Below are 25,219 nucleotides of genomic sequence, written 5' to 3'. Positions count from 1 at the left end.
CCACTTGACTTCATTATCATCATCATATTACAGTAGTTTGATGGGAAATTGAATGTAGAATGTGGAGTGTTCCAGACATCTGTGAGTAGACGTATCAGCAAATGGAACACAAAGAATATGAGGAAAACAATCACTGAGAGAACCACATCAAAAGAGGCAAAAGATGGGGATGCACTGGAGAACCTTTGAACAAACATCACCATACGGGCGTGATGTGAGGACTCTGGATGTAAGAGGAAGGAACACATCAGGAGCAACGGAAATGACACGTTCAAGAGCGACATTTAGGATGAATAAGATGCAGATTCTTGGAATATACTGATGTAAGAAGTGTCATGCAGGGAGTGCAGCTGTGTTACTCAGGTGCTGTGGACATTATAAGAGAATAGAAAGTGAGAGACAGGTAAGTAGAAAGTACAATTCAGAGGTGAACAGTAGGAAGGAGAAAGGAAGATCAGCAAGATTGAAAGATGGGGTGATGGCTGCTCTAGAAGTAAGGGGAATGGACATCTAAGAAGCAACATAGTATACATGAATGAGTGGTGAGTAAAGGCACCTTGTGAATTTTAGTGAAGAATGTGTAGCTGACTGGTGATGCTACATCGTGTTAAGCAACAGGGTGTACTGTATATAACTCACCAAGTCATCATCATCATTATCGTCATCATTTTGGATCATGGAAAACATGTCGTCAACACTCATATCTGACAGTTCTTTTGTTTTCTTGCCAGCATCTTTCTTCTTAGGCATCCCACCTTTCTTATTTTTCTTTAACTTCTTGTCCTTAGGCTTCATCACTACTGTAGTTGGTTTATAGTGATGTTTCTGTAAGGCAAAATGAGAAAATTATAATAGAGAATCTTAAGTTTTGAAACAATTTGCACAGGTAGTTTAATATCTTCTATCACTCCCCCAACTGTATGAGTGAAGCTTTAATCTGCCTTCAAGATCTAACGAAGTCATGACTTTTTTAATGTTGAAGGGAAGGATAAAAGACCTGGAAGATATAGCCAAGCTTACTTCTTCTAGGAAAACAACATTATTTTCCATGGATGACAAAAACTTACTTCTGGAAAAAGAGACCAAGTAAAAAACTGGATCTTTTAAGGTAATGTCAGATTCCCTGCAATCAAGATTATTCCTTAAGGTGTCTGATGGCTTTGAAGGCTTATTCTTCCCATAAAACTGATAAGAAAAGCCTCAAGAATTAATTAACTTCCTGTACCTTATCATAATGAGTCAATTTTGCCCAAAGCACAATTTGTCAGCCTGCAGGCCACTGAACTGTAATACAAAATACAGTACTGTGTGTGTGTGTAGGTTAATCTGCACAAACAAATGCATTCTGTGGTCTTAACCCTCTGAGGTCCCTCTCACACGCCAGTATTCCCACGCAGGCCAAAGTAGTTACAGTATATGTATTATCCAATTTTTTTTTTATTTCTGAGTAGAATATTTTGAATTTAACAAAGCATCACTCCTCTCACCTTGTGACAAGCTGTAGCCAATAGAGAGGTTAGCCTTGGGAGATACATTCCCCGATTCTCTGTTTCAAAGTCACTTGCCCCATCTCCGCCCTGAGACAGACATGTGTCAGTGGTTGCTCTTTTTGACGGATTTTTTTAAATTTCCCATTGCATGTGTATTAATGACGGTGCAGGAAAGATCGGTGATGGGGAAAAGGAAGAGGAAAGATGATGAGATGGGGAAGGTGGGAACTAGATAAAGCCCTGGCCTACAGTGGCGGTGAAACCATGGGTGCCGTCCCGAATGATACCTTACCCTACGCCTTCACAAATGGACGTACTGTTGTGAGAATAGTGATAGTGACAGTAATGTACTGTAGGTGACTCCCCTGCTGATCAGAGTTTTGGAAATGACAGTCACAAAAACAGTTAAACAGCAAACATTTCATTTCTGCCTTGTTGGAGAGAGGAAACAGGGGTTAGGCAAGGTTAGAAAGGGTCTGAAGCCTAACCTTGACATACCAATACACAGCGAAGGATCAATATCATCATCACCGACAAAACAATGTAAAGGCAGTTGACAAACAGGTCATGTTGTACTGTACAGCCAACTGCTCGACCAGTGACAAACAAGTCACTTCAGTCTGTAGAAGACTCCACCATGACCAGGCTTGGAATATTTATAATTAAATAAGTGATTGTTGTCAACGTACAAACCCAGATACTTTTCACGCTTGATCTCAGTTAATGTTTCTTCATCATATCAGGACATGTGATAAACCTCCTTGCTATTGCATGACCTATGTGCATCCTTTTGCATTTTGTGACATTGAATCTTAACAGCCATTCCTTTGACCACAAATATCTTTCTGTACCCCTTCACAGTCAGTGTGGTTCTTAATTTCCATGAATAACTTAACTTTGTCCTCAAACATTTGTATGGGGGAGCGAAAAGCATCTGGCATTTCATTTACAAAACAAACAAACAAAAACAGTCCCAGCACACTGCCCTGTGGTATTCCACTTTCCACAGGTGCACCTGATGATATAGGGAGAAAAAAAAAACTATATCCTATTACTTACTGGCGCAAATTTATAAATTTATATTTCTCAAGTATTTTAAACCGATAAGACCTCCCCAATTAGAGGAAAAATGTTGGTTGAAACACAAAAAAAAGAACACCAAAAACAGGCATTTGAAAACCTTAACTAACTTTAAATAATTTGCAAAAAGGTTAAAAATACTGTATGGTAATGTCTGAGAGCACCACTACCACCAGAAGGAATTGTTCGATTATCTTATTTTTTTTCCACATATGTTCTTATCATAATAAAAAGAGGCGACATTTAATAGAACCTTCTCCTCACCAACCAAAGAAATCGACTAAACCTTATCAAACTTACTAGCTGGGGGGAGGGGGACCCCCGTCATATTAAACAGAAAGTACTTAGCCAATCAGAGCGCAATCATGGTAATATAGCGTTCTTTTCTTTTTTATCCTCTTCACCACTGTTCGGTTCTTTAGCTGCTTTGACGATGAGTCATGTATCTGTTACGCACTGTTGGCAAGTACTGGGCATGCACCGGCTCCTGAATGTACCTGAACCTGCTCCAGTGTTGGTCAAGTCTGGTCTTGAAAGAGCTCACACTCGGTGCCGTCACAACACTTTCTGGTAGATTGTTCCAAGAGTTCACAACTCTCACTTCAAAAAGTTTGCCCTCACAGTTTTCTGGACTTGCGGCTTCTTCAATCTTGAGCTGTGATCCCTTGTGGGGTGAGCGTCTGCCAGCTCCAATTAAGGACACTCGACTGATTAGTGCCCTTTGAGATGCTAATACACCTCAATTAGGTCGCCCCTTGCCCGTCTGTAGTATAAGCTAGGTTAGAACTTAGCTCGTCACAGCAAAATATCCACTACGCATCTTCAAAGCCCTGCCCACTTCGTGAAAAACCATTGTTGTATGTCCATAAATACATATCAATGCCAAAAATAAAGGTCATAAAAGGTAAAGTTTCGTTTTATGACCAAATAGGAATTTGATAATGGAAATATGTAATTCGGCAAATTTTTCAGAGAAGTATTTACGGTAAATAATTAATTTCTTCAAGTACTGTACAATACAGAGCAGGTGGAGATATCATTTTAGTGGGTAAATATTCAGAAGTTGCCAACACCTACAGTACTTATATATTGAGTCTTATATTGGGAGAAAGAAAAAAGTCTATAGCGTTTCTGTTGGAAATTTTTATTTTTCGAGTATTTTAACCAATAAAATTACCACCAATATTATTTGTTCTTGGCAAGGCTTTGCAGCTGAGGGATAATGTGGGGTAAAAAAAAAAAAACAATAAACAAGCCTTTGAAAACTTTACTCAACCTTTAAAAATCCTAAAACAATAAAGTTTATTTTATCATGTTTTCAGTGTTTACTATGTGACGGTGTTGTTTTCGGTCCTCAGATGAGGAGAAAACCATAAATTTGAAAGTGATTCTTAACATTTTTACAAGTTAGGAAAGGTTAGGTAAGGTTTTCAAAGTTCACCCACGGCAAGTGTTAAGTTATGTTGTACTGTACCCTTTCCACACTAACCTGGCTTGTAAGCCATGCCCCTCGCTTATAAAAATGCTGAATGGTTCATAGAAAATGTTCGTGTAGCTGTCCATTTATTCAAACTAAATATGTTCACATTTAGTAAACAGATCTGTTATTCTGTAAAATAATGTTAAATATCTGGACTATCAAAATGCAAATGATTTCAAAGCATTAGCACTTCAGAGAGGATGTTTGAAAATTTTAAATATTTATCATAAAACTTCGAAGTCAAAGATAAAATTCACTTTGTACTAAACATAGAGCAAACAGAAACAAATGATTTAAAAATTATAGACCAATAAGTAATAAACTACAGTCTGTATGCCTGTATACAGTACTGTATAGCCCAAATCATTTATGTAACTGAAAAAAAATATATAAATACACGGTTATATAAGGTTAGGTAAGGTTTCATTTAGAAATAACCACATTTGCACAAATTATGACAGTGTCAACTATAGAACACAGTGAAATTGTGGCATTTTTATATTCGTTTTCTTTGAAAAATCGGCCGCAGGTCAGTCATCAATAATTACTGAAGAAAAGTGTTTTAAAATTGTTTAAACTGCATGACAGGGTAATATTGAAGTAAACAGCTACCACAGAATTCCGGAAATTTGCTACACTCAATCGATCAACTATTTTTTCTATGATAATTTTCTTATGTTACATTAGGTTAGGTTAGGTAAGAATTTTTTATCAGAGTCTTTGGTTGCTGTAATCTGTATTTTTACCCAGATAGGTATATTCTTTTTTGTATTTTTCCCCATATTTTCCAACCACTTAACTGATCATTTTACTACCCATCAGCAAATCAAGATTGATTTTTTTTTACGAGGATTAACCCACCCGGGCACAGGTCACTGACCCATATCGGGGCCTGGGGGGCAAAAATATACAGTACTAATACTAATTATCCATAGTAAATAAAATTTATAATAAAAAATGTTTGTTTTTAAATAAAATAATAAAATAATATTAATGATGATGATGATAACAACAACAACACTAAGAATAATACCGCTAAGGAAATACAAAATGAAAAAAGAATCAAAAGTGAGAAACAATATATGTACAGTACAGGTAGTACAGGCGGTAGTACCTCCCTGTTTGGTAGCTGCCTACTACCGGCTTAGGTGTCAAAGTACCGTTATATAGCATCAGTTTAGGTGCACAGCTGTCCTGAAGAAATACCGATTACCAATTATGAACACCATCAACCCATCGACAAATTACACATTGAAAGTTAACACCAAATACTACAGGATTGATTTTCCTGTCTTGACTTGTGTATAAGTAATTTACGGTAGATTTCCTCAGTTGTATGTGTAGTCTGCATGAAACCTTTTTTTAATAAGTGAAGATTTTACACTTCGTTTATTGCTTACATTGTAAACAGATCGTTCAGATGCAGCCTTTCCGCTGGTCCCCTCACACACACGTGCTGCCAGACAACAACAACACTCAGCAGTTCTTCATCTAAGAGCCGGATTCAAAGCGAGTGATCCAGGTGTATGCTAATAACCCCCTTAGGACATAAGAAAGCACGAAGTTCCCAAGTACTTTCATGTAATTCACATCTTCAGGGGTGAGAATATATATATATATATATATATATATATATATATATATATATATATATATATTTATTCAGTAAAAAAAGAAAATTTTTGTACTTTCTCAGCAACATTTTGCCATTTCTTGCAAAAATGGAACATTTTGGTCTTTTCGTCAACATACTGTATTGTTATCTTTCCAGCAAAAAAATAATTTTTTGTCCCTTTTCGCCAAAATTTGCCATTTTTCCACAGAAATTTAACGTTTTGGCTTTTATCAACAATATTTCGCCATTTTGGCTTTTTTCGGCAACATTGTGCCATTTTTTCCATAAAGAAAATATTTTTCTATTTTCCATAAAATAAAAAAACATTTGAGCTTTTTTCGCCACTTTTTTTTTAAATATTTCCAAATAAAAGAAAATTTTGGCTTAATTCGACAACTTTTTGCTATATTTCTGTAAAAAAGAACATTTTGACCTTTTCAGCAACATTTAGCTATTTTTTGCTGTAAAATAGAACACAAAATTTTTCAGCCACATTTTGTTACTATTCCATAAAAAGGACATTTTGGCTTTTATCGGCAACATTTTGCATTTTTTTCCGTAAAAGGATATTTGTCATTTATTCCACAAAAAGGAAATATTTTGGCCTTTTTTACCATTTCACCCACGAGACATTTTAGCCCTTTTCGCCAACATGAAGCCATTTTTTCCACATCAGGGAACATTTTAGCTTTCTTCAGCAATATTTCGCCATTTTTCACATGAGGGAACATTTTGACATTTTTTTCTGTATAAAAATTTAGGCTTTCCATAATTTTTTGGGGGGTGGGGGGCTTCTTTGGGCAACATTTTGCTATATTTTGTAAAAATAGTAATTTGGACTTCTTTCAGCATCATTTTGCTATTTTTTTCCAAAAAAAGAAAGTTTGTTATTTTTTCCCTAAAAAAGAACATTTTGTCTTTGTCTGCAACCTTTTTCTGCTTTTTTTTCTGGAAAAGAACATTTTGTTTTTTGGCAACTTTTTGCTATTTTTTCCACAAATAGGAACATTTTCGCTTCTTTCGGCATTTTGCCTTTTCTGTAAAAAAGAACACTGGCATTTTTCGGCAATATATTGCTATTTTTTCATAAAAAACCTTTCTGGGTTTTGGGGGCAACATTTTGTTCTTTTCAATAAGAAAAACATTTTGGCTTCTTTCGACATTTTGTTTTTCCGTAAGAAACCAAAACATTTGGCTATTTATTTCTCATAACCTCTTCTGAGAACAAAATGTGGGTCAGTGCGGTGTCAAACCGTCTATTTTCAAATGCAGTAAGATTGTTTGCATCCTTTCTTGTGAACCCGAGGAAAAGAAACTGTTCAAAGCCTCCGCCTTGTCCTGGTCAAAATCAGCGAAACTACCATCTTCAAGCCTTAGGTCCGAAACGCCTACTTGCTTTTTTAATTTCGACTTTGCGTAGCAGTAAAACGCCTTTGGGCTTGATTTGACCTCACTCGCAATCCGCCTCTGGAACTCATTTTCAGCCCTTCTACACTCTGACTTTGCTTGGTTCCTGGATCTGGCATACATCCTTTTGTCCTGCTCATCGTTTGTCCTAACCCACGTTTGAATTTCTGAGTTTTCTTAACTTTGTCGACCGCCGCATGGTTCATGTGCAGCGGTCTCCTTGTATTCCTGGTGTGACAGTGCACTTTACCGGCTATATCTTGGTGAAACAGAAAAGGATAATGTTACCTTTATCATGATGTGACAGATCAATGTTACTCCTATTCTGGGGTGACAGAAAAGGATATTGTTATCTAAATCCTGGTGTGAGAGAAGAGGATAATGTTACATATATATGCTGGTATGACAAGGGGATAATGTTACATATATATGCTGGTATGACAAGAGGGTAATTTTACATATATCCTGGTGTGACAGCGGCAAGAGCTTCATGATATTCCATAAAAAAAATGTGTTATTTTATCAATATATATATAAGCAAGTAAATCACTGTGGGTGCGCGTTACGAGTTGTTACGAGTTGGGGATTTAGAATATAGTTAAAGGTCTACCCAGATCCCAACAGGCAACAACAAAAACAAAAAACAAAGACAATCGGACTATAAAAGGGTAGACAAGGGATGCGAGTTTTTGTTGTGTATAATAAAGTACCATAAATCCCTTAACAAAATATTCAGCTTTCTATAATTTACCCTTAACAATACTTAACCTAAACATTAACAGTATATACATATTTATACAACATACAATAATTTGAAGCAAGGTGGAGTTGAGGGAGGCAATATAAGATTACAAATACTTAAGTGCGGAGCTGAGACGGCTGACGAGTAAGGCTGAATATTGTAGAAGACGGTAGGTAGTCACTTTGCCGTAGGTTTCCAGGATAGGTGATCCTGTGGTCACTTCCCAGAGTGAACTGAACTCTCCTCGAACTGGAGCTGACAAAGAAGACTTTGAGGAGGTGACGCAACAACCAGGATATGGAGAAGGGACACCCGGGAGTGGTAACTAAGACGAGTCATACTCGTGTTTCGTCCCTAGATGGCGTTGCTCGTGGTGCTGGGTAGGTAGATCAGGACAATTGGTGGCGTGGTTCGTAACACAGTATTTGTTCTTCCAATATTAAGTACGCTGCACTTGCTGGTGTTGAATTTCATTTGCCATTTTTCAGACCACCCCTGCAGTTTATTTAGATCCTCCTGTAATGCATTTGCATCCTGCCCTGAATTAATCTGCCGCCCTATATATACTCGTATTTTTTTTCCTTTACTTTTATCCTTTTTGCCGCTTGGGCGGTCGGTCACGCCTCTTGTTACGCATTATTAGCAAATACTGGGCATGCACTGGCTCCTGAATATATCGTAACTTGCTCCAGTGTTGGTCAAGTCTAGTCCACAGTCTCTGGCAGATTCTTCAAAGAGTTCACAATCCTCACTCCGAAAAGTTTGCCCTCACAGTTTTCTGGATTAGTGGCTATAGTGGTAAACATCCCAAAGCTCTCTCTACCACACACACATATATATATATATATATATATATATATATATATATATATATATATATATATATATATATATATATATATATATATATATATATCTTGATAAAATCACACAGGAAAAGGGAAACAACGGAGCACCTTAGCTTTTGTCTTTATTCAAGACATCTTCGAGATAATGTTTAATAAGAACAAGTCTCAAAATTTTACATATATATATATATATATATATATATATATATATATATATATATATATATATATATATATATATATATATATATATATATGCAAGTAAATCACTGTAGGTGCGCGTGATCCAAGTATATGCTGATATATGTTTTATTTTTTATTTTTATTTTTACAGGGCCCACCCAGGAACAGGTCACTGACCGACATCAGGGCCTGGGGGGTGGTGAATGGTGATGATGATGATAATAATAATAATAATAATAATAATAATAATAATAATTCAGATAAGTAAAATTTATAATAAAAATAATGATAACAATAATAATAATAACCATAAAGAAATAAAAAAAATTCAGTTACCTTATTATAGTGGTCAGAATATAATAGTATAATTTTTTTTTTTTTTATTTTTTTTTTTATTGTCTATTATTTTATTTGTTTTTTGTATTTTTTTACGGGTTAGCCCACCCCCAGGCACAGGTCACTGACCCACATCGGGGTCTGGGGGGCCAAAATGTAATAATAATAATAATAATAATAATAATAATAATAATAATAATAATAATAATAATTATAATAATAATAATAATTTAGATAAGTAAAATTTAAAAAAAAATAATGATAGCGATACAAAAATAATAATAATAAAGAACCATAAAGAAACACAAAAATTAAAAGAAAATAATCAAAAGTAAGAAACGATATATGTATGTTGTGTTGTCAACAGTAAGAGAAAAAAATTGAAACCTGCAATTGTGTGTAAATGAGGCAGAAAGTCAGATCAGCAACCTGGGACTTGGTCACAATTTTTGTAATGCCAATGGCAGCAGGGTCTACCATTAGACAATACGTTATGCTTCCAATATCTTCCCAGGCGGTAGTACCTCCCTGTTTGGTAGCTGCCTACTACCTACTACTGTGCCTAATAAATATTCACATGGTGTTCACATCATTATTTGTCTCAAACTTCAATACCTTAATGTCCTCAAGTTAATAATACTAACACCATTTTTAAGGCACATGAGAACATCTTTACAACACAAGCAGATCAATTTAATCTATATACATGACTTGAAATTGTCTACCTGCTATATACAGCAACTAGGAGCATTAACATATGGCTCTTAAAAGATGTTTATATCTTAATATTTGTACTGTCTGTCTTGTATGTTTGGGGAAACAAAAACAATCCTACTACTACTACTTCTGCTGCTACTACTACTACTACTACTACTACTACTACTATTACTGTTGCTACTACTACTACTATTTTTCTCAAAATACAACAACAGTGAATTAGAACTGCCCTCCAACCTCCCCCTATAGCCACACCTTCACCTCCATTTTATTACCTTAATATTTGATATCCTAATACAAAAGAAGCTACCTCAGTTGAGCCACAGATCCATGCGGCATTCAGTGACTGCTGCCTCACAGTCAATTTCTGCGACCGCCGTTGGCTTAGGGGGCGATATCTTGTTTCCTGAGGCAAAGCAATGCAGACCGAAGCAGAGAAGGACGGGCGAAACCTTAACCAGGCCACAACCTGGGCCAATTCCGCACAGAAACATCTTACTCCCAGTCCCCACAAATATCCTAATACATAAGTAACTATCCTAGCTGTGTTGAGTTAGTTGAGGCGCACTATTACTGTTGCTACTACGACTACTACTATTCTCTCACCTATGATATCATTATAAATATAGTCAGGGTCAATACTTCGTGTGGAGCAGTGAAACGGTGTCATGGGAATGAGTCTCCGAACTTACATATACGTACTTTGACTGTCATCTAGAGCGGGTGTGCTGTTTTATCTCATTTGAGTTCAAAGTTATTTCACACGGACTTTTGACCCTGACTATAAATAATAATCATTACTTCTAAACCTAATTACAACACCTGCCTGGACTGACAGGTAGTACGACCTCAGGTGCTCAAACAACCACCACATCTCTTCACTCGAATTACAGTCGTAGTGATACATCACAACACCATTGTTGCCACGTGTTTGAACAAGAAAACCCCACCACCACACCTCATCTTCACTCGAGTTACAACAGTTGTGTTGAAAATAAACCTAATGAAAGACAAAGTATTTCATAAGGTTATATTATTTTATCTTGAAAAATGGACGTGGCAAAAGATTAATCCAGACCCACAAATTTCTTAAAAAAAATCAGAATATGGATAGAAACATAAATATTTTCTATTGCATTAAAAAACATTGTGTAGAGACAACCAAAACAAAGGGGGGAGGGGAGGCAGGAGAAGGGGTGGAGGGGGGGGAGGAGAAGGGGTGGAGGAGGGGGGAGGGGGGTACAGAGGCGTGCTGCCCCTGACCAACAGGTAAAGTGTAGCCTCACTCTCGTCACCTGCTGCTCGTCGTCATCATCACTGTAACATAAAACATAAATAACATGTTGTATTAAACAGATGATAAAGACAATAACAAACACGATCAGTATCTTTATTACGTATAAACATGATCACTAAATTTACCTGTGTGTGTGTGTGTGTGTGTGGCATTGGGTGAGTGTTCCTAAAGGTGTGTTACTGCTAGTGAGTGTTGTTGTGAGTGTTCCTAAAGGTGTGTTACTGCTGGTGAGTGTTGTTGTGAGTGTTCCTAAAGGTGTGTTACTGCTGGTGAGTGTTGTTGTGAGTGTTCCTAAAGGTGTGTTACTGCTGGTGAGTGTTGTTGTGAGTGTTGTTACAGATGTGTATTTCTGTACGTGTGTAGTGTTATGGATGTGGAGGTGAGTGTTACAGTTGTGGAAGTAAGATGCTACAGGTGTGGTGGTGGTGGTGAGTGTTACAGGTGTAGGAGTAAGATGTTACAGGTGTGTGGTGGTGGTGGTGAGTGTTACAGGTGTAGGAGTAAGATGCTAGAGGTGTGTGATGGTGGTGAGTGTTACATGTGTAGGAGTAAGATGCTACAGGTGTGTGGTGGTGGTGAGTGTTACAGGTGTAGGAGTAAGATGCTACAGGTGTGTGGTGGTGGTGGTGAGTGTTACAGGTGTAGGAGTAAGATGCTACAGGTGTGTGGTGGTGGTGGTGAGTGTTACAGGTGTAGGAGTAAGATGCTACAGGTGTGTGGTGCTGTACATGATGGCAGCATATACGTACAGGTAAAGTAGATCTGTGTAGCCATCTCCTCAACTGATGCTGCACTGTTGTTCTTTAACGGTATTTACTTCCTGTAAAAAAGAAAAAAAAAAGATGACATTAATAAAACAATAAAAAGTGTCAGGTAACATCAACATCTCTACTCGATAAATAGAACATTGAATTTAATTGTTCATATTGGAATATTTGTAGCATTTAAGTGTGTGTGTGGTCATGTTTGGTGTAAATGCGTGTATATATCTTCATCTTGGTGTATGTATATTTGGGTTCATGTGCATGTATGTATTTGTGTGCATGTATTCATGTGTGTACATCTTTTGTCTGGGTGACTTGGGTGTATACAGAGTACAGTATTTGGATTTTAGTGTGTGTGATTTTTAGTGCTAGTTTTATACGTCTTGTATTTCACATTATTATTATTACTCTTTCTTACAATCTCTCCCCATGTGATTCTTGGCCTACCCCTGGTTCTCCTTCCCTCCACATTGAGACTCGTGCATCTCTTGACACAATTGGTCTCCTCCATTTTCCCCACGTGCCCACACACTCTCAGTCTTCCTGTACCCATATTTCGTCAATACTCTCAACACCCAGCCGCTCCTTTAGCTCTGAACAAAGATTCCTATCATTCAGTGTCGTGCCCACTGCACATACACCTCCCCATTCACACATCAGCTCGCTCAAGCCTGCTATATTATCCTGTTTAGCTGCTAATGTTTCAGTGCCATACAACACTCTTCCTACACCAGTTGCTTACATCTTTCATTTTAAGCCAGAGTACGATGCTACAGGTGTGTGGTGCTGTTGGTGAGTTACATGTGGGAGTAAGATTCTACAAGTGTGTGGTGGTCGTAAGTGTTACAGGTGTGAGAATAATATGTTTACATGTGTGTGGTGGTGGTGAGTGTTACAGGTGTGAGAATAATATGTTTACATGTGTGTGGTGGTGGTGAGTGTTACAGGTGTGAGAATAATATGTTTACATGTGTGTGGTGGTGGTGAGTGTTACAGGTGTGGGAATAATATGTTTACATGTGTGTAGTGTAAGTGTTGTATATTCCGCCATGAAGGCAACACATACAGTATAGATAAATTAGACTCGTAGCCCCAGTCTCACCTGAACGACAACCGCTATATTCTCATTGACAGACTCGACAATTCTGAAAAAAAATAAAAAAAAAAAATAAATAAATAAATAAATAAATAAATAAAAATTAGATGTGTATTAAGCAGACAATATCAAGCACATTAATATCTCTATTCGATATAATATATATTGTATAACATTAAAGGTACTTGTTCATATTTGAACAAGTGTAAAATGCAAGTGTGGAAAATGGCCATAAAACGATGATGATGACTGATGATGATGATTGATGATAATGATGATGATGGTATGTGTGTGTGTGATTGTGTGGTGATGTTTGGTGCACAATGTAATGATGGTTTATTTACCAGACCACAGCTTACAACTCAGAAAAGTCCAGACCTGACCTTACATTAGCGAGGTCAAATGTAAGGGGACCCTTCGCAGCACCCAGTCAGCAAAAGAGGCCACCTGCCTCCAATATATACAACAACTTACAACTCAGAAAAAGTCCAGACCTGACCCTACATTAGCGAGGTCAAATGTAAGGAGACCCTTCGCCGCCGCCCGATCAGCTCAAACTGGCGGCTCGTCTCCCAATATATAGGACGTCGTAGCCCTCCCTCACGGGAAGCACACACACTGAGGGATCACAGGAGGAGGTCCACCACAGCTAGAGGTACCAGCCGGGTCCATCAGCAGGGGACAGAGTCACGCAAGCCCTCCCTCCCGACACCGGTGTCCAGCTAAGCAGTCTCCCATAGAGACAGCCCAGAATCACCTGCTAGGCCTCCCCCAGATCACGTGAGTTTTTGTCAGAGCTATCCATAGGATGAGTTACTTACGTGGGAGGTGCATTCATTTCATGTTTGTGTCCGAGAATCAGTGTCTAGTAACGTAAATATGATGTCCTAGTAACGTAATATGATGTCCTAGTAACGTAAATATAATGTCCTAGTAATTTCGATAGAGGGTGTTATTGATGTGTCCTTGCCATTGTCGTAATTAATAAATAGTTGTAACGAAGCCGGTGTCTGAGAAGTCGTCCTTAAGAACGTAATAGATGTGTATTGACGTATAAGATAAGATAAGTGTATTGACAGTGTAAATAACTAACCGGCCCCGCTACCAAACTCTTCCTGTCTTTACATCCTCTCACTATAAATATTCTACCTATGTGTAATCTTCTTCTTGTGAGTTCGTACTCATTACAACAATCTATTCACGCTGATGTGTGTGTGGTGTGGTAGATCTTTATTGTTATGGGTGGGAGTTGTTTTAAGTGTGGTGGTGGTGAGTGTTACAAGTGTGTGGTGGTGATGGTGAGTGTTACAAGTGTGTGGTGATGGTGAGTGTTACAAGTGTATGGTGATGGTGAGTGTTACAAGTGTGTGGTGGTGATGGTGAGTGTTACAGGTGTGTGGTGATGGTGAGTGTTACAAGTGTGTGGTGATGGTGAGTGTTACAAGTGTGTGGTGATGGTGAGGTGTTAAAAGTGTGTGGTGATGGTGAGTGTTACAAGTGTGTGGTGGTGATCAAGGTGAGTGTTACAGGTGTGTGGTGATGGTGGTGTTACAGGTGTGTGGTGATGGTGAGTGTTACAAGTGTGTGGTGATGGTGAGTGTTACAGAATTGTGTGTGGTGATGGTGAGTGTTACAAGTGTGTGGTGATGGTGAGTGTTACAAGTGTGTGGTGATGGTGAGTGTTACAAGTGTGTGGTGGTGATGGTGAGTGTTACAGGTGTGTGGTGATGGTGAGTGTTACAAGTGTGTGGTGATGGTGAGTGTTACAAGTGTGTGGTGATGGTGAGTGTTACAAGTGTGTGGTGATGGTGTTACAGGTGTATGGTGATGGTGAGTGTTACAAGTGTGTGGTGATGGTGAGTGTTACAGGGGTGTGTGGTGATGGTGAGTGTTACAGGTGTGGGATGGTGAGGTCTGTGGGTGGAGTGTTGTGTGGTGATGGTGGTTACAGTGTGGTGATGGTGAGGTTACAAGTGTGTGGTGATGGTGAGTGTTACAAGTGTGTGGTAATGGTGTTACAGGTGTATGGTGATGGTGAGTTTTTGTACATCATGATGGTAACTTATATATAGATAAATAAAGCAGGACTATGCAGCCCCCCTTCTTGCCTCTCTGCGTGTGTCATAAGTGTCAGTATACTGAAAATAAAAAAAAAGTCACATTAAGAAGACAATAAAAATTATATCAAACATCTTTACCATTTTTTTCAATATTACATATTGAATCTACTTATATGTGTGTGTGTTTGCGCATTCATGTTTGGTGTTCATGCGTGTACATACTTCTGTCTGCTTTTCTGTTCATGTGTATACGTATGTGTGTATGTATCTGTGTGAGTTTTTTGTACATGCATATATATATATATATATATATATATATATATATATATATATATATATATATATATATATATATATATTTCAAGTAGATCACAATGAAAACGTGGATAGATAAATCTATACACGGAAGAAACAACGGAGCATAGCTTTCGTCTTTTTCAAGACATCTTCAGAGGTGCTCCGTTGTTTCCCTGTTTATCGAATATATATATATATATATATATATATATATATATATATATATATATATATATATATATATATATATATATATATATATATATATATATATATATATATATATATATATATATATGAGGATCATTTGAGTTTATTTTTGATATTACTATTACTGTATTATTATTATTATTATTATTATTATTATTATTATTATTATTACAAGACGTTATTATTAATATTTCTGTAGGTGTGTGAGTGTTGTTTGAGAGAGTGTGTGTGTCTGTGTGTGTGCTGTTGTAGATGTGTCTTACTGCTGGGATGTATTGTAGTAGATGTGTGTTACTTCTGGGATGTATTGCTGTAGATGTGTGTTACTGCTGGGATGTATTGCTGTAGATGTGTGTGTTGCAGTAGATTTGTCTGTGTGGTGTTGTGACTATTGTTTTGTGTTGGATGTTTCTCTGGGTTTTGTGTTGCTATAGTTTTGTGCCGATCGAGGCATTTATGTGTTCCTGTAGGTATATGTTGCATTAAGTATGGTTTAGTGAGTATAGCGGCAGATGTGTTGCTGTGGGAGTGTAGTGAAGATGGTTTGTGTTAAGGTGTGGGAGTAAGATGCTAGAGGTGTGTGGTGGTGGTGAGTGTTACAGGTGTGGGAGTAAGATTCTACAGGTGTGTGGTAGTGGTAATTGTTGTACATTTGGTCATGATGGCAGCATTACTGGTAAAGGAACCTGTGTAGCCTCACTCACCCCCGTTTGCATTCGGCAGCTTCCCGCTCTCTGTAAAATAAAACATAAATTAGATGTCACATTAAACAGACAATAAAAGCTGTATCAAGTATTATCACCATATTACATAAATGTTACATTAGAGATAGTCGTTAATTAATCTTTAAAATCAAAGGACGTTTTTTGCTAAATTCTGATATTTTATTTACGACTGAAACTAATTTGAAAGTAATTAGTAGGAAGTGCAATTTATTCTGCATTACTTAAAATGTCGTGTGCCATTATAAGAAAAGCCAGATTATACCTACACTAGATTTGATATGATTAGGTTAGGCTGAGTTAGTTTGGATTCTCTATGCAACTTTCATTTACAAGTGATAAGAGAATTACTAATCTACTTGATCGTGTATAGCAAGTCAAAGGTTTCACCAAAAAGTATCATTATTAGATATTTATCCTTCTTTAGATTAACACACACCCATACTGTATATTACATAATGTGCAATATACTGTATTGTTGCTGAAGGTGTGTTTGTAGGCCTGTTGTTCTAGATGTGTGATGTTGTAGGCCTGTTGTTCTGGATGTGTGTTACTAAAGATAAGTGTTGCTGTAATAGATGACTTGCAATCTTGGGTGCTGCTGTATCGTTGAGCCACTAGACATGTGTGTGTGTGTGGTGAGTGTTACAGGTGTGGAAGTAAGATGTTACAGGTGTGTGGTGGTGGTGAGTGTTATAGGTGTGGGAGTAAGATGCTACAGGTGTGTGGTGGTGGTGAGTGATAGGTGTGGGAGTAAGATGCTACAGGTGTGTGGTGGTGGAGTGTTCCGGTGTGGGGTAAGATACTACAGGTGTGTGGTAGTGGTTAGTTGTTACAGGTGGGGAGATGATGCTACAGGTGTGTGTGGTGGTGGTGAATGTTACAGGTGTGGGGAGTGAATGTTACATGTATGAGGTGGTGAATGTTACAGGTGTGAGGTAAGATGCTGGGTGTGTGGTGGTGGTGAGTGTACAGGTGTGGGAGTAAGATGCTGCAGGTGTGTGGTGGTGGTAGGTGCTACAGGTGTGGGAGTAGATGTACAGGTGTGTGGTGGTGGTGGAGTGTTACAGGTGTGGGAGTAAGATGCTACAGGGTGTGTGGTAGTGGGTGATGTTACAGGTGTGGGAGTAAGATGCTATAGGTCTGTGGTAGTGGTGAGTGTTACAGGTGTGGGAGTAAGATGCCACAGGTGTGTGGTGGTGGTGAGTGTTACAGGTGTGGGAGAGTAAGATGCTGGGTGTGTGGTGGTGGTAATTGTTGTACATTTGGTCATGATGGCAGCATTACTGGTAAAGTAGACCTGTGTAGCCTCACTCACCTCCGTCTCTGTTCGGCAGCTTCTGCTCTCTGTAAATAAAACATAAATTAGATGTCACATTAAACAAACAATAAAAGCTGTATCAAGCATTATATATTATATTATATATATATATATATATATATATATATATATATATATATATATATATATATATATATATATATATATATATATATCATTAGCCCAAAAAAGCACGCAGACTTCCATATATTAACACACACCCCGACAGGATTCGAACTCACGATATAGATCGCGTGCTTTATTGGCCTAATGAAATATATGTGGCTCCTCGTGTTTCGAAGCCGGATTTTGTAAAACGTTACTCTGATTACCTAAGCGGCACGGGTAGTCCCCATTAGAGATTCACGGCACCATAAGCTCGTTGAACAGGCTTTGTGTGAAATATAACAGAGTCTAGGACTGCTTTTAGTGTCCTGGCGGCCCAGAGGTAACGTTTCCCGGTCACAGTCATAAGATCGTGGGTTCGAATCCTGGTGGGGTGAGGTGTTGAATATATATATATTTCATGTGTGTGTGTTGAAGTAGATTTGCCCATGTGATCGATGATCGTGATGGTGTGTGGTGCTGTGGGTATATAGTACTGTTGGTGTGTGGTGCTGTGGGTATATAGTACTGTGGGTGTGTGGGTGCTGTTGGTGTGTGGGCTGTTGGTGTGTGGTGCTGTGGGTATATAATACTGTTGGTGTGTGGTGCTGTGGATATATAGTACTGTTGGTGTGGTGCTGTGGTATATAGTATTGTTGGTGTGTGGTGCTGTGGGTGAAAGGTGCTGTGGGTATATAGTACTGGGTGTGTGGTGCTGTGGGTGTGTGGTGCTGTGGGTGTGTGGTGCTGTGGGTGTGTGGTGCTGTGGGTATATAGTACTGTGGGTTGTGGTGCTGTGGTATATAGTACTGTTGGTGTGTTGCTGTGTGGGTGTGTGGTGCTGTGGGTATATGCACTGTTGGTGTGTGGTGCTGTGGGTGTGTGATGCTGTGGGTGTGGTGCTGTGGGTGTGTGGTGTTGTGGTGTGTGGTGATGTGGGTGTGTGGTGCTGTGGGTGTGTGTTGCTGTGGGTGTGTGCTGTGGGTGTGTGGTGCTGTGGGTGTGTGGTGCTGTGGGTGTGTGTGGTGCGTTGGGTGTGTGGTGCTGTGGGTGTGTGTGTTGCTGTGGGTGTGTGGTGCTGTGGGGTGTGTGGTGCTGTGGGTGTGTGTTGCTGTGTGGGTGTGTGGTGCTGTGGGTGTGTGGTGCTGTGGGTGTGTGTGGTTGCTGTGGGTGTGTGTGTTGCTGTGGGTGTGGTGCTGTGGGTGTGTGGTGCTGTGGGTATATGGTACTGGTGTGTGTGGTGCTGTGGGTGTGTGGTGCTGTGGGCATATAGCACTGTTGGTGTGTGGTGCTGTGGGTGAATGGTGCTGTGGGCATATAGCACTGTGGTTGTGTGGTGCTGTGGGTGTGTGGTGCTGTGGGTATATGGTACTGTGGGTGTGTGGTGCTGTGGGTATATGGTACTGTGGGTGTGTGGTGCTGTGTGGGTATATAGCACTGTTGGTGTGTGGTGCTGTGGGGTGAATGGTGCTGTGGGTATATGGTACTGTTGGTGTGTTGTGCTGTGGGTGTGTGGTGCTGTGGGTATATAGTACTGTGGGTGTGGTGCTGTGGGTGTGTGTTGCTGTGGGTGTGTGTGTGGTGCTGCGGGTGGGTCGTGGCGCCGGGGTATATAGTACTGTTGGTGTGTAGGCTGTGGGTGTGTGGGTGCCAGGGCATATGGCACCGGTGGGTGTGGTGGTGTGGGCATATGGCAATCTGGTGTGTGGTGCTGTGGGTACATAGCACCGTTGGTGTGTGGTGCCAGGGGGAGAACGGTGCTGTGGGTATATAGCACCGTGGTTGTGTGGTGCTGTGGGTGTGTGGTGCTGTGGGTACATAGCACTGTGGGTGTGGTGCTGTGGGTGTGGTTGCTGTGGGTGTGTGGTGCTGCGGTGTGGTGGTGCTGGGGTGTGTGGTGCTGGGTGTGTGGTGCTGTGGGTGGTGGGTATGTGGTGTGTGGTGTCGGCGTGGCGGGTGTGCGCTGTGGGGAGCTGCGGGTGTGGTGCTGTGGGTGTGTGGTGCCGGGGGTGTGTGGTGTCAGGGTGTGTGGTGCAGGGGTGTGTGTGTGGTGCTGTGGGTGTGGTGCTGGTGGGTGTGTGGTGTCTGGCGTGGTGCTGTGGGTGTGTGTGTTGTGGGTGTGTGATGCTGTGGGTGTGTGGTGCTGTGCGTGTGTGGTGCTGTGGGTGTGTGGTGTTGTGGGTGTGTGATGCTGTGGGTGTGGTGGTGCTGGTGGGGAGTGTGGTGCTGTGGGTGTGTGGGTCTGGGGTGTGTGTGGGTCCTGTGGGTGTGTTGTGTTGTGCTGTGGTGTGTGGTGCTGTTGGTGTGTGGTACTGTGGTTGTGTGGTGCTGTGGGTGTGTGGTGCTGTGGGTGTGTGGTGCTGTGGGTATATACTGTATTGTTATGAGTATGTGGTTAACGGTCTACACACACGCTGTTACTATTATCTGGCGCGACTATTCATTTACGCCCTGAATAAGTAGAATGGTTCTCCCAGTCTTTGAGTTCTCTGGTGAGCAGGAATGAGTGGCTCCTTGTACTGTGTCTTGAATTCATTATGGTCAATTTTCTTTACTCGGGATCTGTCTGGAGGTCTTGACCTTTCCAAGTGATCTTAAAGATGATGATCTTAATATCCAACCAACAAGGGTTTACAGCAGACACCTGAACTACACTATTTACTTGTAATTAAGCTATGTCCGGTTACAAGAGCTTGGACGTTTTGGGAATATCTAATCTGATGTAACAACTGCTAAATACCTTAAAAACACGTGTTACTTGTTACATACATACAGGTGTAGGTATTCGTATGTAATTCAGTTGATGTGGTAGTGGTGAGAGTTACAGGTGGGAGATGCCACAGGTGTGTGGTGCTGGGAGGATGCTACAGGTGTGTGGTGGTGAAGGTGGGAGGTTACAGGTGTGGGAGTAAGATGCGACAGGTGTGTGGTGGTGAAGGTGAGTGTTACAGGTGTGGGTGTTAGATGCCACAGGTGTGGTGGTGTGAGTGTTACAGGTGGAGTATGATGCGTTGAGGTGTGGTGGCGGTGAGTGTTAAAGGTGTGGGAGTAAGATGCTGCAGGTGTGTGGTGGTGGTGAGTGTTACAGGTGTAGGGAGTAAGCTGTTGAGGTGTGGTGGTGGTGAGTGTTACAGGTGATAAGATGCGTGGTGGTGAGTGTTACAGGTGTGGGATAAGCCACAGGTGTGTGGTGGTGAGTGTTAGAGGTGGGATAAGATGCTACTAAGGTGTGGTGGTGGTGAGCACAGGTGAGAAGATGCTACAGGTGTGTGGTGGTGGTGAGTGTTGCGTGTGGGGAAGATTACAGGTGTGGTGGTGGTAATTGTTGCACATTTGGTCATGATGGCAGCATTACTGGTAAGTAGACCTGTGTAGCCTCACCACCTGTTCTGTTCGGCAGCTTCTGCTCTCTGTAAAATAAAAACATAAATTAGATGTCACATTAAACAAACAATAAAAGCTGTATCAAGCATTATATGTCTTTTATATATATATATATATATATATATATATATATATATATATATATATATATATATATATATATATATATAATATATATATCATTATTCTTACAAAGACTTAGTCTTTACCTCTGTATCTGCAAGGTAAAAGTCCGCTTCACTGCAATAAAAACAAATAAAAATTAGATGTCACATTAAGACACAATATAAAACCTTATCAACAATTATATATGTATATATAAACACATACTCAGGGATTATCGTGACTTTTTTTAATTTGTCCCGTGAGGGAGCCAGTTTATTGGGGACCTGCTTGCATCCTGTGCAAGGCGTAGCGCAAAAAGCGTTCACATTTCCCAACTTGGAAGCACGCAGAGTTCATGTTTGCCTAGTCAACTCATGTATTTAAGGGCGTAAATGCCTGTAGGTCCATGGATTTAATCGGCAAGTTGCATATAGTGACAGGATGAGTGTGTGGAGGAGAATTTCCGATACAATACATCTGTTAATGGCAAGGCGTGGCAGGTCCCTAATAAGTGAAATGCCAGGCACCCAGGAGGAGGGATATTGGTCAGGGGGTAGGGGTGTTAGGACGACTGGGACTATGTGCTGGTAGGATAGTCACGGTGGGGGTGGAGGGAGGCAATAGGCATTACCAGTACAAGTGTATGGCGACAAGTCATTTAGTGTGTGATGACGTGTTCGTCGATAGTTGCAGCGACGAGAAGGAGGTCGAGGTTGATTGGGGACGTCCTTCCTGGACGGAGGTACGTAGTCAACGTGCACGTTATCGGTGCGGTCCAAAGGTGCGGATAGCTAGGGTGCGAGAGATCCCACGCCCTGGACTCTTCAAAACTTCAACACTGATTCACAACCTTACGACCTCTTCCTCGTCACCACGTCATCTCACTCACACTAAATACTTAATACTGTAAACGCCTATGTGCCCTCCACCCCCCACCGTGCTATATGAACAAGACAAAATGCAAAGTTTGTGGTCAAACATATGGTCACACACTCTAACACTACGTCCTTGACTGTGTGAAGGTAGAAACCGTTTAGGGACAGGTCGAAGCAAACTGTGTGTGAAATGGCACAACACTTTATTTCTATGTATATGTGTTGCTGTGTGTGTGTGTGTGTGTGTGTGTGTGTTACAGTAAGATACTACAAGTGTGTGGCAGTGTTACAGCCAAATACTGCAGGTGTGAGCCAGGGTGTTACAGCCAAATGCTACAGGTGTGTGGCAGTGTTACAGTAACACACTACAGGTGTGTGGCAGAGTGTTACAGTAAGATACTACAGGTGCGTGGCAGTGTTACAGTAAGATACTACAGGTGTGTGGCAGTGTTGCAGTAAGATATACAGGTGTGTGGCAGTGTTACAGTAGATACTACAGGTGTGTGGCAGAGTGCTAGCAGTAAGATACCAGTGTGTGTGGGTGGCATACAGTAAGATATTACACAGGTGTGTGGCGGTGTGACAGTAGCTAGTACAGGTGTGTGGCAGAATGTTACAGTAAGATATTACAGGTGTGTGGCGGAGGTTACAGTAAGATACTTCAGGTGTGTGGCAGTGCAAGATACTACAGGTGTGTGTTACAGTAAGATACAGGTGTGTGGGCAGAGTGTTGCAGTAAGACACAAGTGTTTGGCAGTAAGTTACAGGACACTACAGGTGTGTGGCAGTGCAGTAAGATACTCTGTGTGGCAGTGTTACAGTAAGATACTACAGGTGTGTGGCAGAGTGTTACAAGATACTACAGGTGCGTGGCGTTACAGTAAGATACTACAGGTGTGTGGCAGTTATAAGATACTACAGGTGTGTGGCAGTGTTACAAGATACTACAGGTGTGTGGCAGAGAGTTACAGTAAGATACAGGTGTGTGCAGACATTACAGTAAGATATTACAGGTGGCGGTGTGACAGTAAGCTAGTACAGGTGTGTGGGAGTACAGTAAGATATTACAGGTGTGGCGGAGCAAGATACTTCAGGTGTGTGGCAGTGTTACAGTAAGATACTACAGGTGTGTGGGTGTTACAGTAAGATACTACAGGTGTGTGGCAGAGTGTTACAGTAAGATACTACAGGTGCGTGGCAGTGTTACAGTAATATACTACAGGTGTGTGGCAGTGTTACAGTAAGATACTACAGGTGTGTGGCAGTGTTACAGTAAGATACTACAGGTGTGTGGCAGAGTGTTACAGTAAAAATACAGGTGTATGGCAGAGCATTACAGTAAGATATTACAGGTGTGGCGGTGTGTTACAGTAAGATACTACAGGTGTGGCGGAGGTTACAGTAAGATACTACAGGTGTGTGGCGTGCAAGTAAGATACTACAGGTGTGTGGCAGTGTTACAGTAAGATACTATAGGTGTGTGGGTTACAGTAAGATACTACAGGTGTGTGGCAGTGACAGTAAGATACTACTGGAGTGTCAGTGTTACAGTAAGATACTACAGTTGTGTGGCAGTGTTGCAGTAAGATACTACAGGTGTGTGGCAGAGTGTTACTGTAAGATACTACAGGTGTGTGCATAGTGTTACAGTTTGATACTGTGTGTGGCAGAGTGTTACAGTAAGATACTACAGGTGTGTGGCAGTGTTACATTAAGATACTACAGGTGTGTGGCAGTGTTACAGTAAGATACTACAGGTGTGTGGCAGTGTTACAGTAAGATACTACCGGTGTGTGGCAGTGTTACAGTATGATACTAAGGTGTGTGGGCAGAGTGTTACAGTAAGATACTACAGGTGTGTAAGTGTTACAGTAAGATACTACTGGTGTGTGTCAGTGTTACAGTAAGATACTACAGGTGTGTGGCAGTGTTACAGTAAGATACTACAGGTGTGTGGCAGTGTTACAGTAAGATACTACAGGTGTGTGGCAGTGTTACAAGATACTACAGGTGTGGCAGAGGTTACAGTAAGATACTACAGGTGTGTGGCAGAGCATTACAGTAAGATATTACATGTGTGGCAGTGTTACAGTAAGATACTACAGGTGTGTGGCAGAGAGTTACAGTGAGATCACAGGTGTGTGGCAGGAGTAAGATACTACAGGTGTGTGGCAGAGGTTACTGTAAGATACTACAGGTGTGTGGCAGTGTTACAGTAAGATACTACAGGTGTGTGGTGTTATGTAAGATACTACAGGTGTGTGGCAGAGAGTTACAGTAAGATACTACAGGTGTGTGGCAGAGGTTACAGTAAGATACTACAGGTGTGTGTTACAGTAAGATACTACAGGTGTGTGGCAGAGTTACAGTAAGATACTACAGGTGTGTGGCAGGTGTTACAGTAAGATACTACAGGTGTGTGGCAGTGTTACAGTAAGACTACTGGTGTGTGGCAGTGTTACAGTAAGATACTACAGTTGTGTGGCAGTGTTACAGTAAGATACTACAGGTGTGTGGCAGGCACAGTAAGATACTACTGGTGTGTGTCATGTTACAGTAAGATACTACTGTGTGGCAGTGTTTACAGTAAGATACTACTGGTGTGTGGCAGTGTTACAGTAAGATACTACAGGTGTGTGGCAGTGTTACAGTAAGATACTATAGGTGTGTGGCAGTGTTACAGTAAGATACTACAGGTGTGTGGGCAGTTACAGTAAGATACTACAGGTGTGTGGCAGTGTTACAGTCAGATACTACAGGAGGCAGTGTTACAGTAAGATACTACAGGTGTGTGTCAGAGTGTTACAGTAAGATACTACAGGTGTGGCAGTGCTACAGTAAGATACTAAGGTGCATGGCAGAGTGGTTACAGGATACTACAGGTGTGTGGCAGTGTTACAGTAAGATAATACAGGTGTGTGGCAGTGTTACAGTATGACACTACAGGTGTGTGGCAGTGTTATGTAAGATACTACAGGTGTGTGGCAGGCAAGATACTACAGGTGTGTGGTAGTGTTACAGTAAGATACTACAGGTGTGGCAGTACAGTCAGATACTACAGGCGTGAGGCAGTGCAGCAGTAAGA

At 40.6% G+C, this 25,219-nt stretch overlaps 1 protein-coding gene and 1 long non-coding RNA gene across 2 annotated transcripts in view; both read right to left on the bottom strand.

Moving 5' to 3' along the window:
* LOC121857249 (nucleolar complex protein 2 homolog) overlaps nucleotides 1–5,535 on the bottom strand; it is a 31,204-nt gene extending 25,669 nt beyond the window's left edge. The window contains exons 1-2 of the mRNA XM_042353229.1: nucleotides 5,451–5,535; nucleotides 640–825 (exon numbers count right to left, since the gene is read on the bottom strand). Of these exons, the coding sequence (XP_042209163.1) occupies nucleotides 640–795 (156 nt within the window). The 5' untranslated portion in view covers nucleotides 796–825; nucleotides 5,451–5,535. The remainder of the gene's footprint in view (nucleotides 1–639; nucleotides 826–5,450) is intronic.
* A 4,102-nt stretch (nucleotides 5,536–9,637) lies between these two features.
* On the bottom strand, nucleotides 9,638–17,702 carry LOC121857248. The gene is made up of 5 exons (XR_006087143.1): nucleotides 17,663–17,702; nucleotides 16,327–16,356; nucleotides 13,062–13,104; nucleotides 11,945–12,015; nucleotides 9,638–11,215 (listed from the first exon to the last, which is right to left on the bottom strand). It is a non-coding gene; the product is annotated as an uncharacterized LOC121857248 (long non-coding RNA).
* Between the last annotated feature and the right edge of the window lie 7,517 nt (nucleotides 17,703–25,219).

The sequence above is a fragment of the Homarus americanus genome, unplaced genomic scaffold (assembly GCF_018991925.1).
Source record: "Homarus americanus isolate GMGI-L3 unplaced genomic scaffold, GMGI_Hamer_2.0 scaffold20465, whole genome shotgun sequence".
Taxonomy (NCBI): domain Eukaryota; kingdom Metazoa; phylum Arthropoda; class Malacostraca; order Decapoda; family Nephropidae; genus Homarus; species Homarus americanus.
Note: the sequence above shows the minus strand (reverse complement) of the source record. Positions and strands in the feature narration are given on the sequence as shown.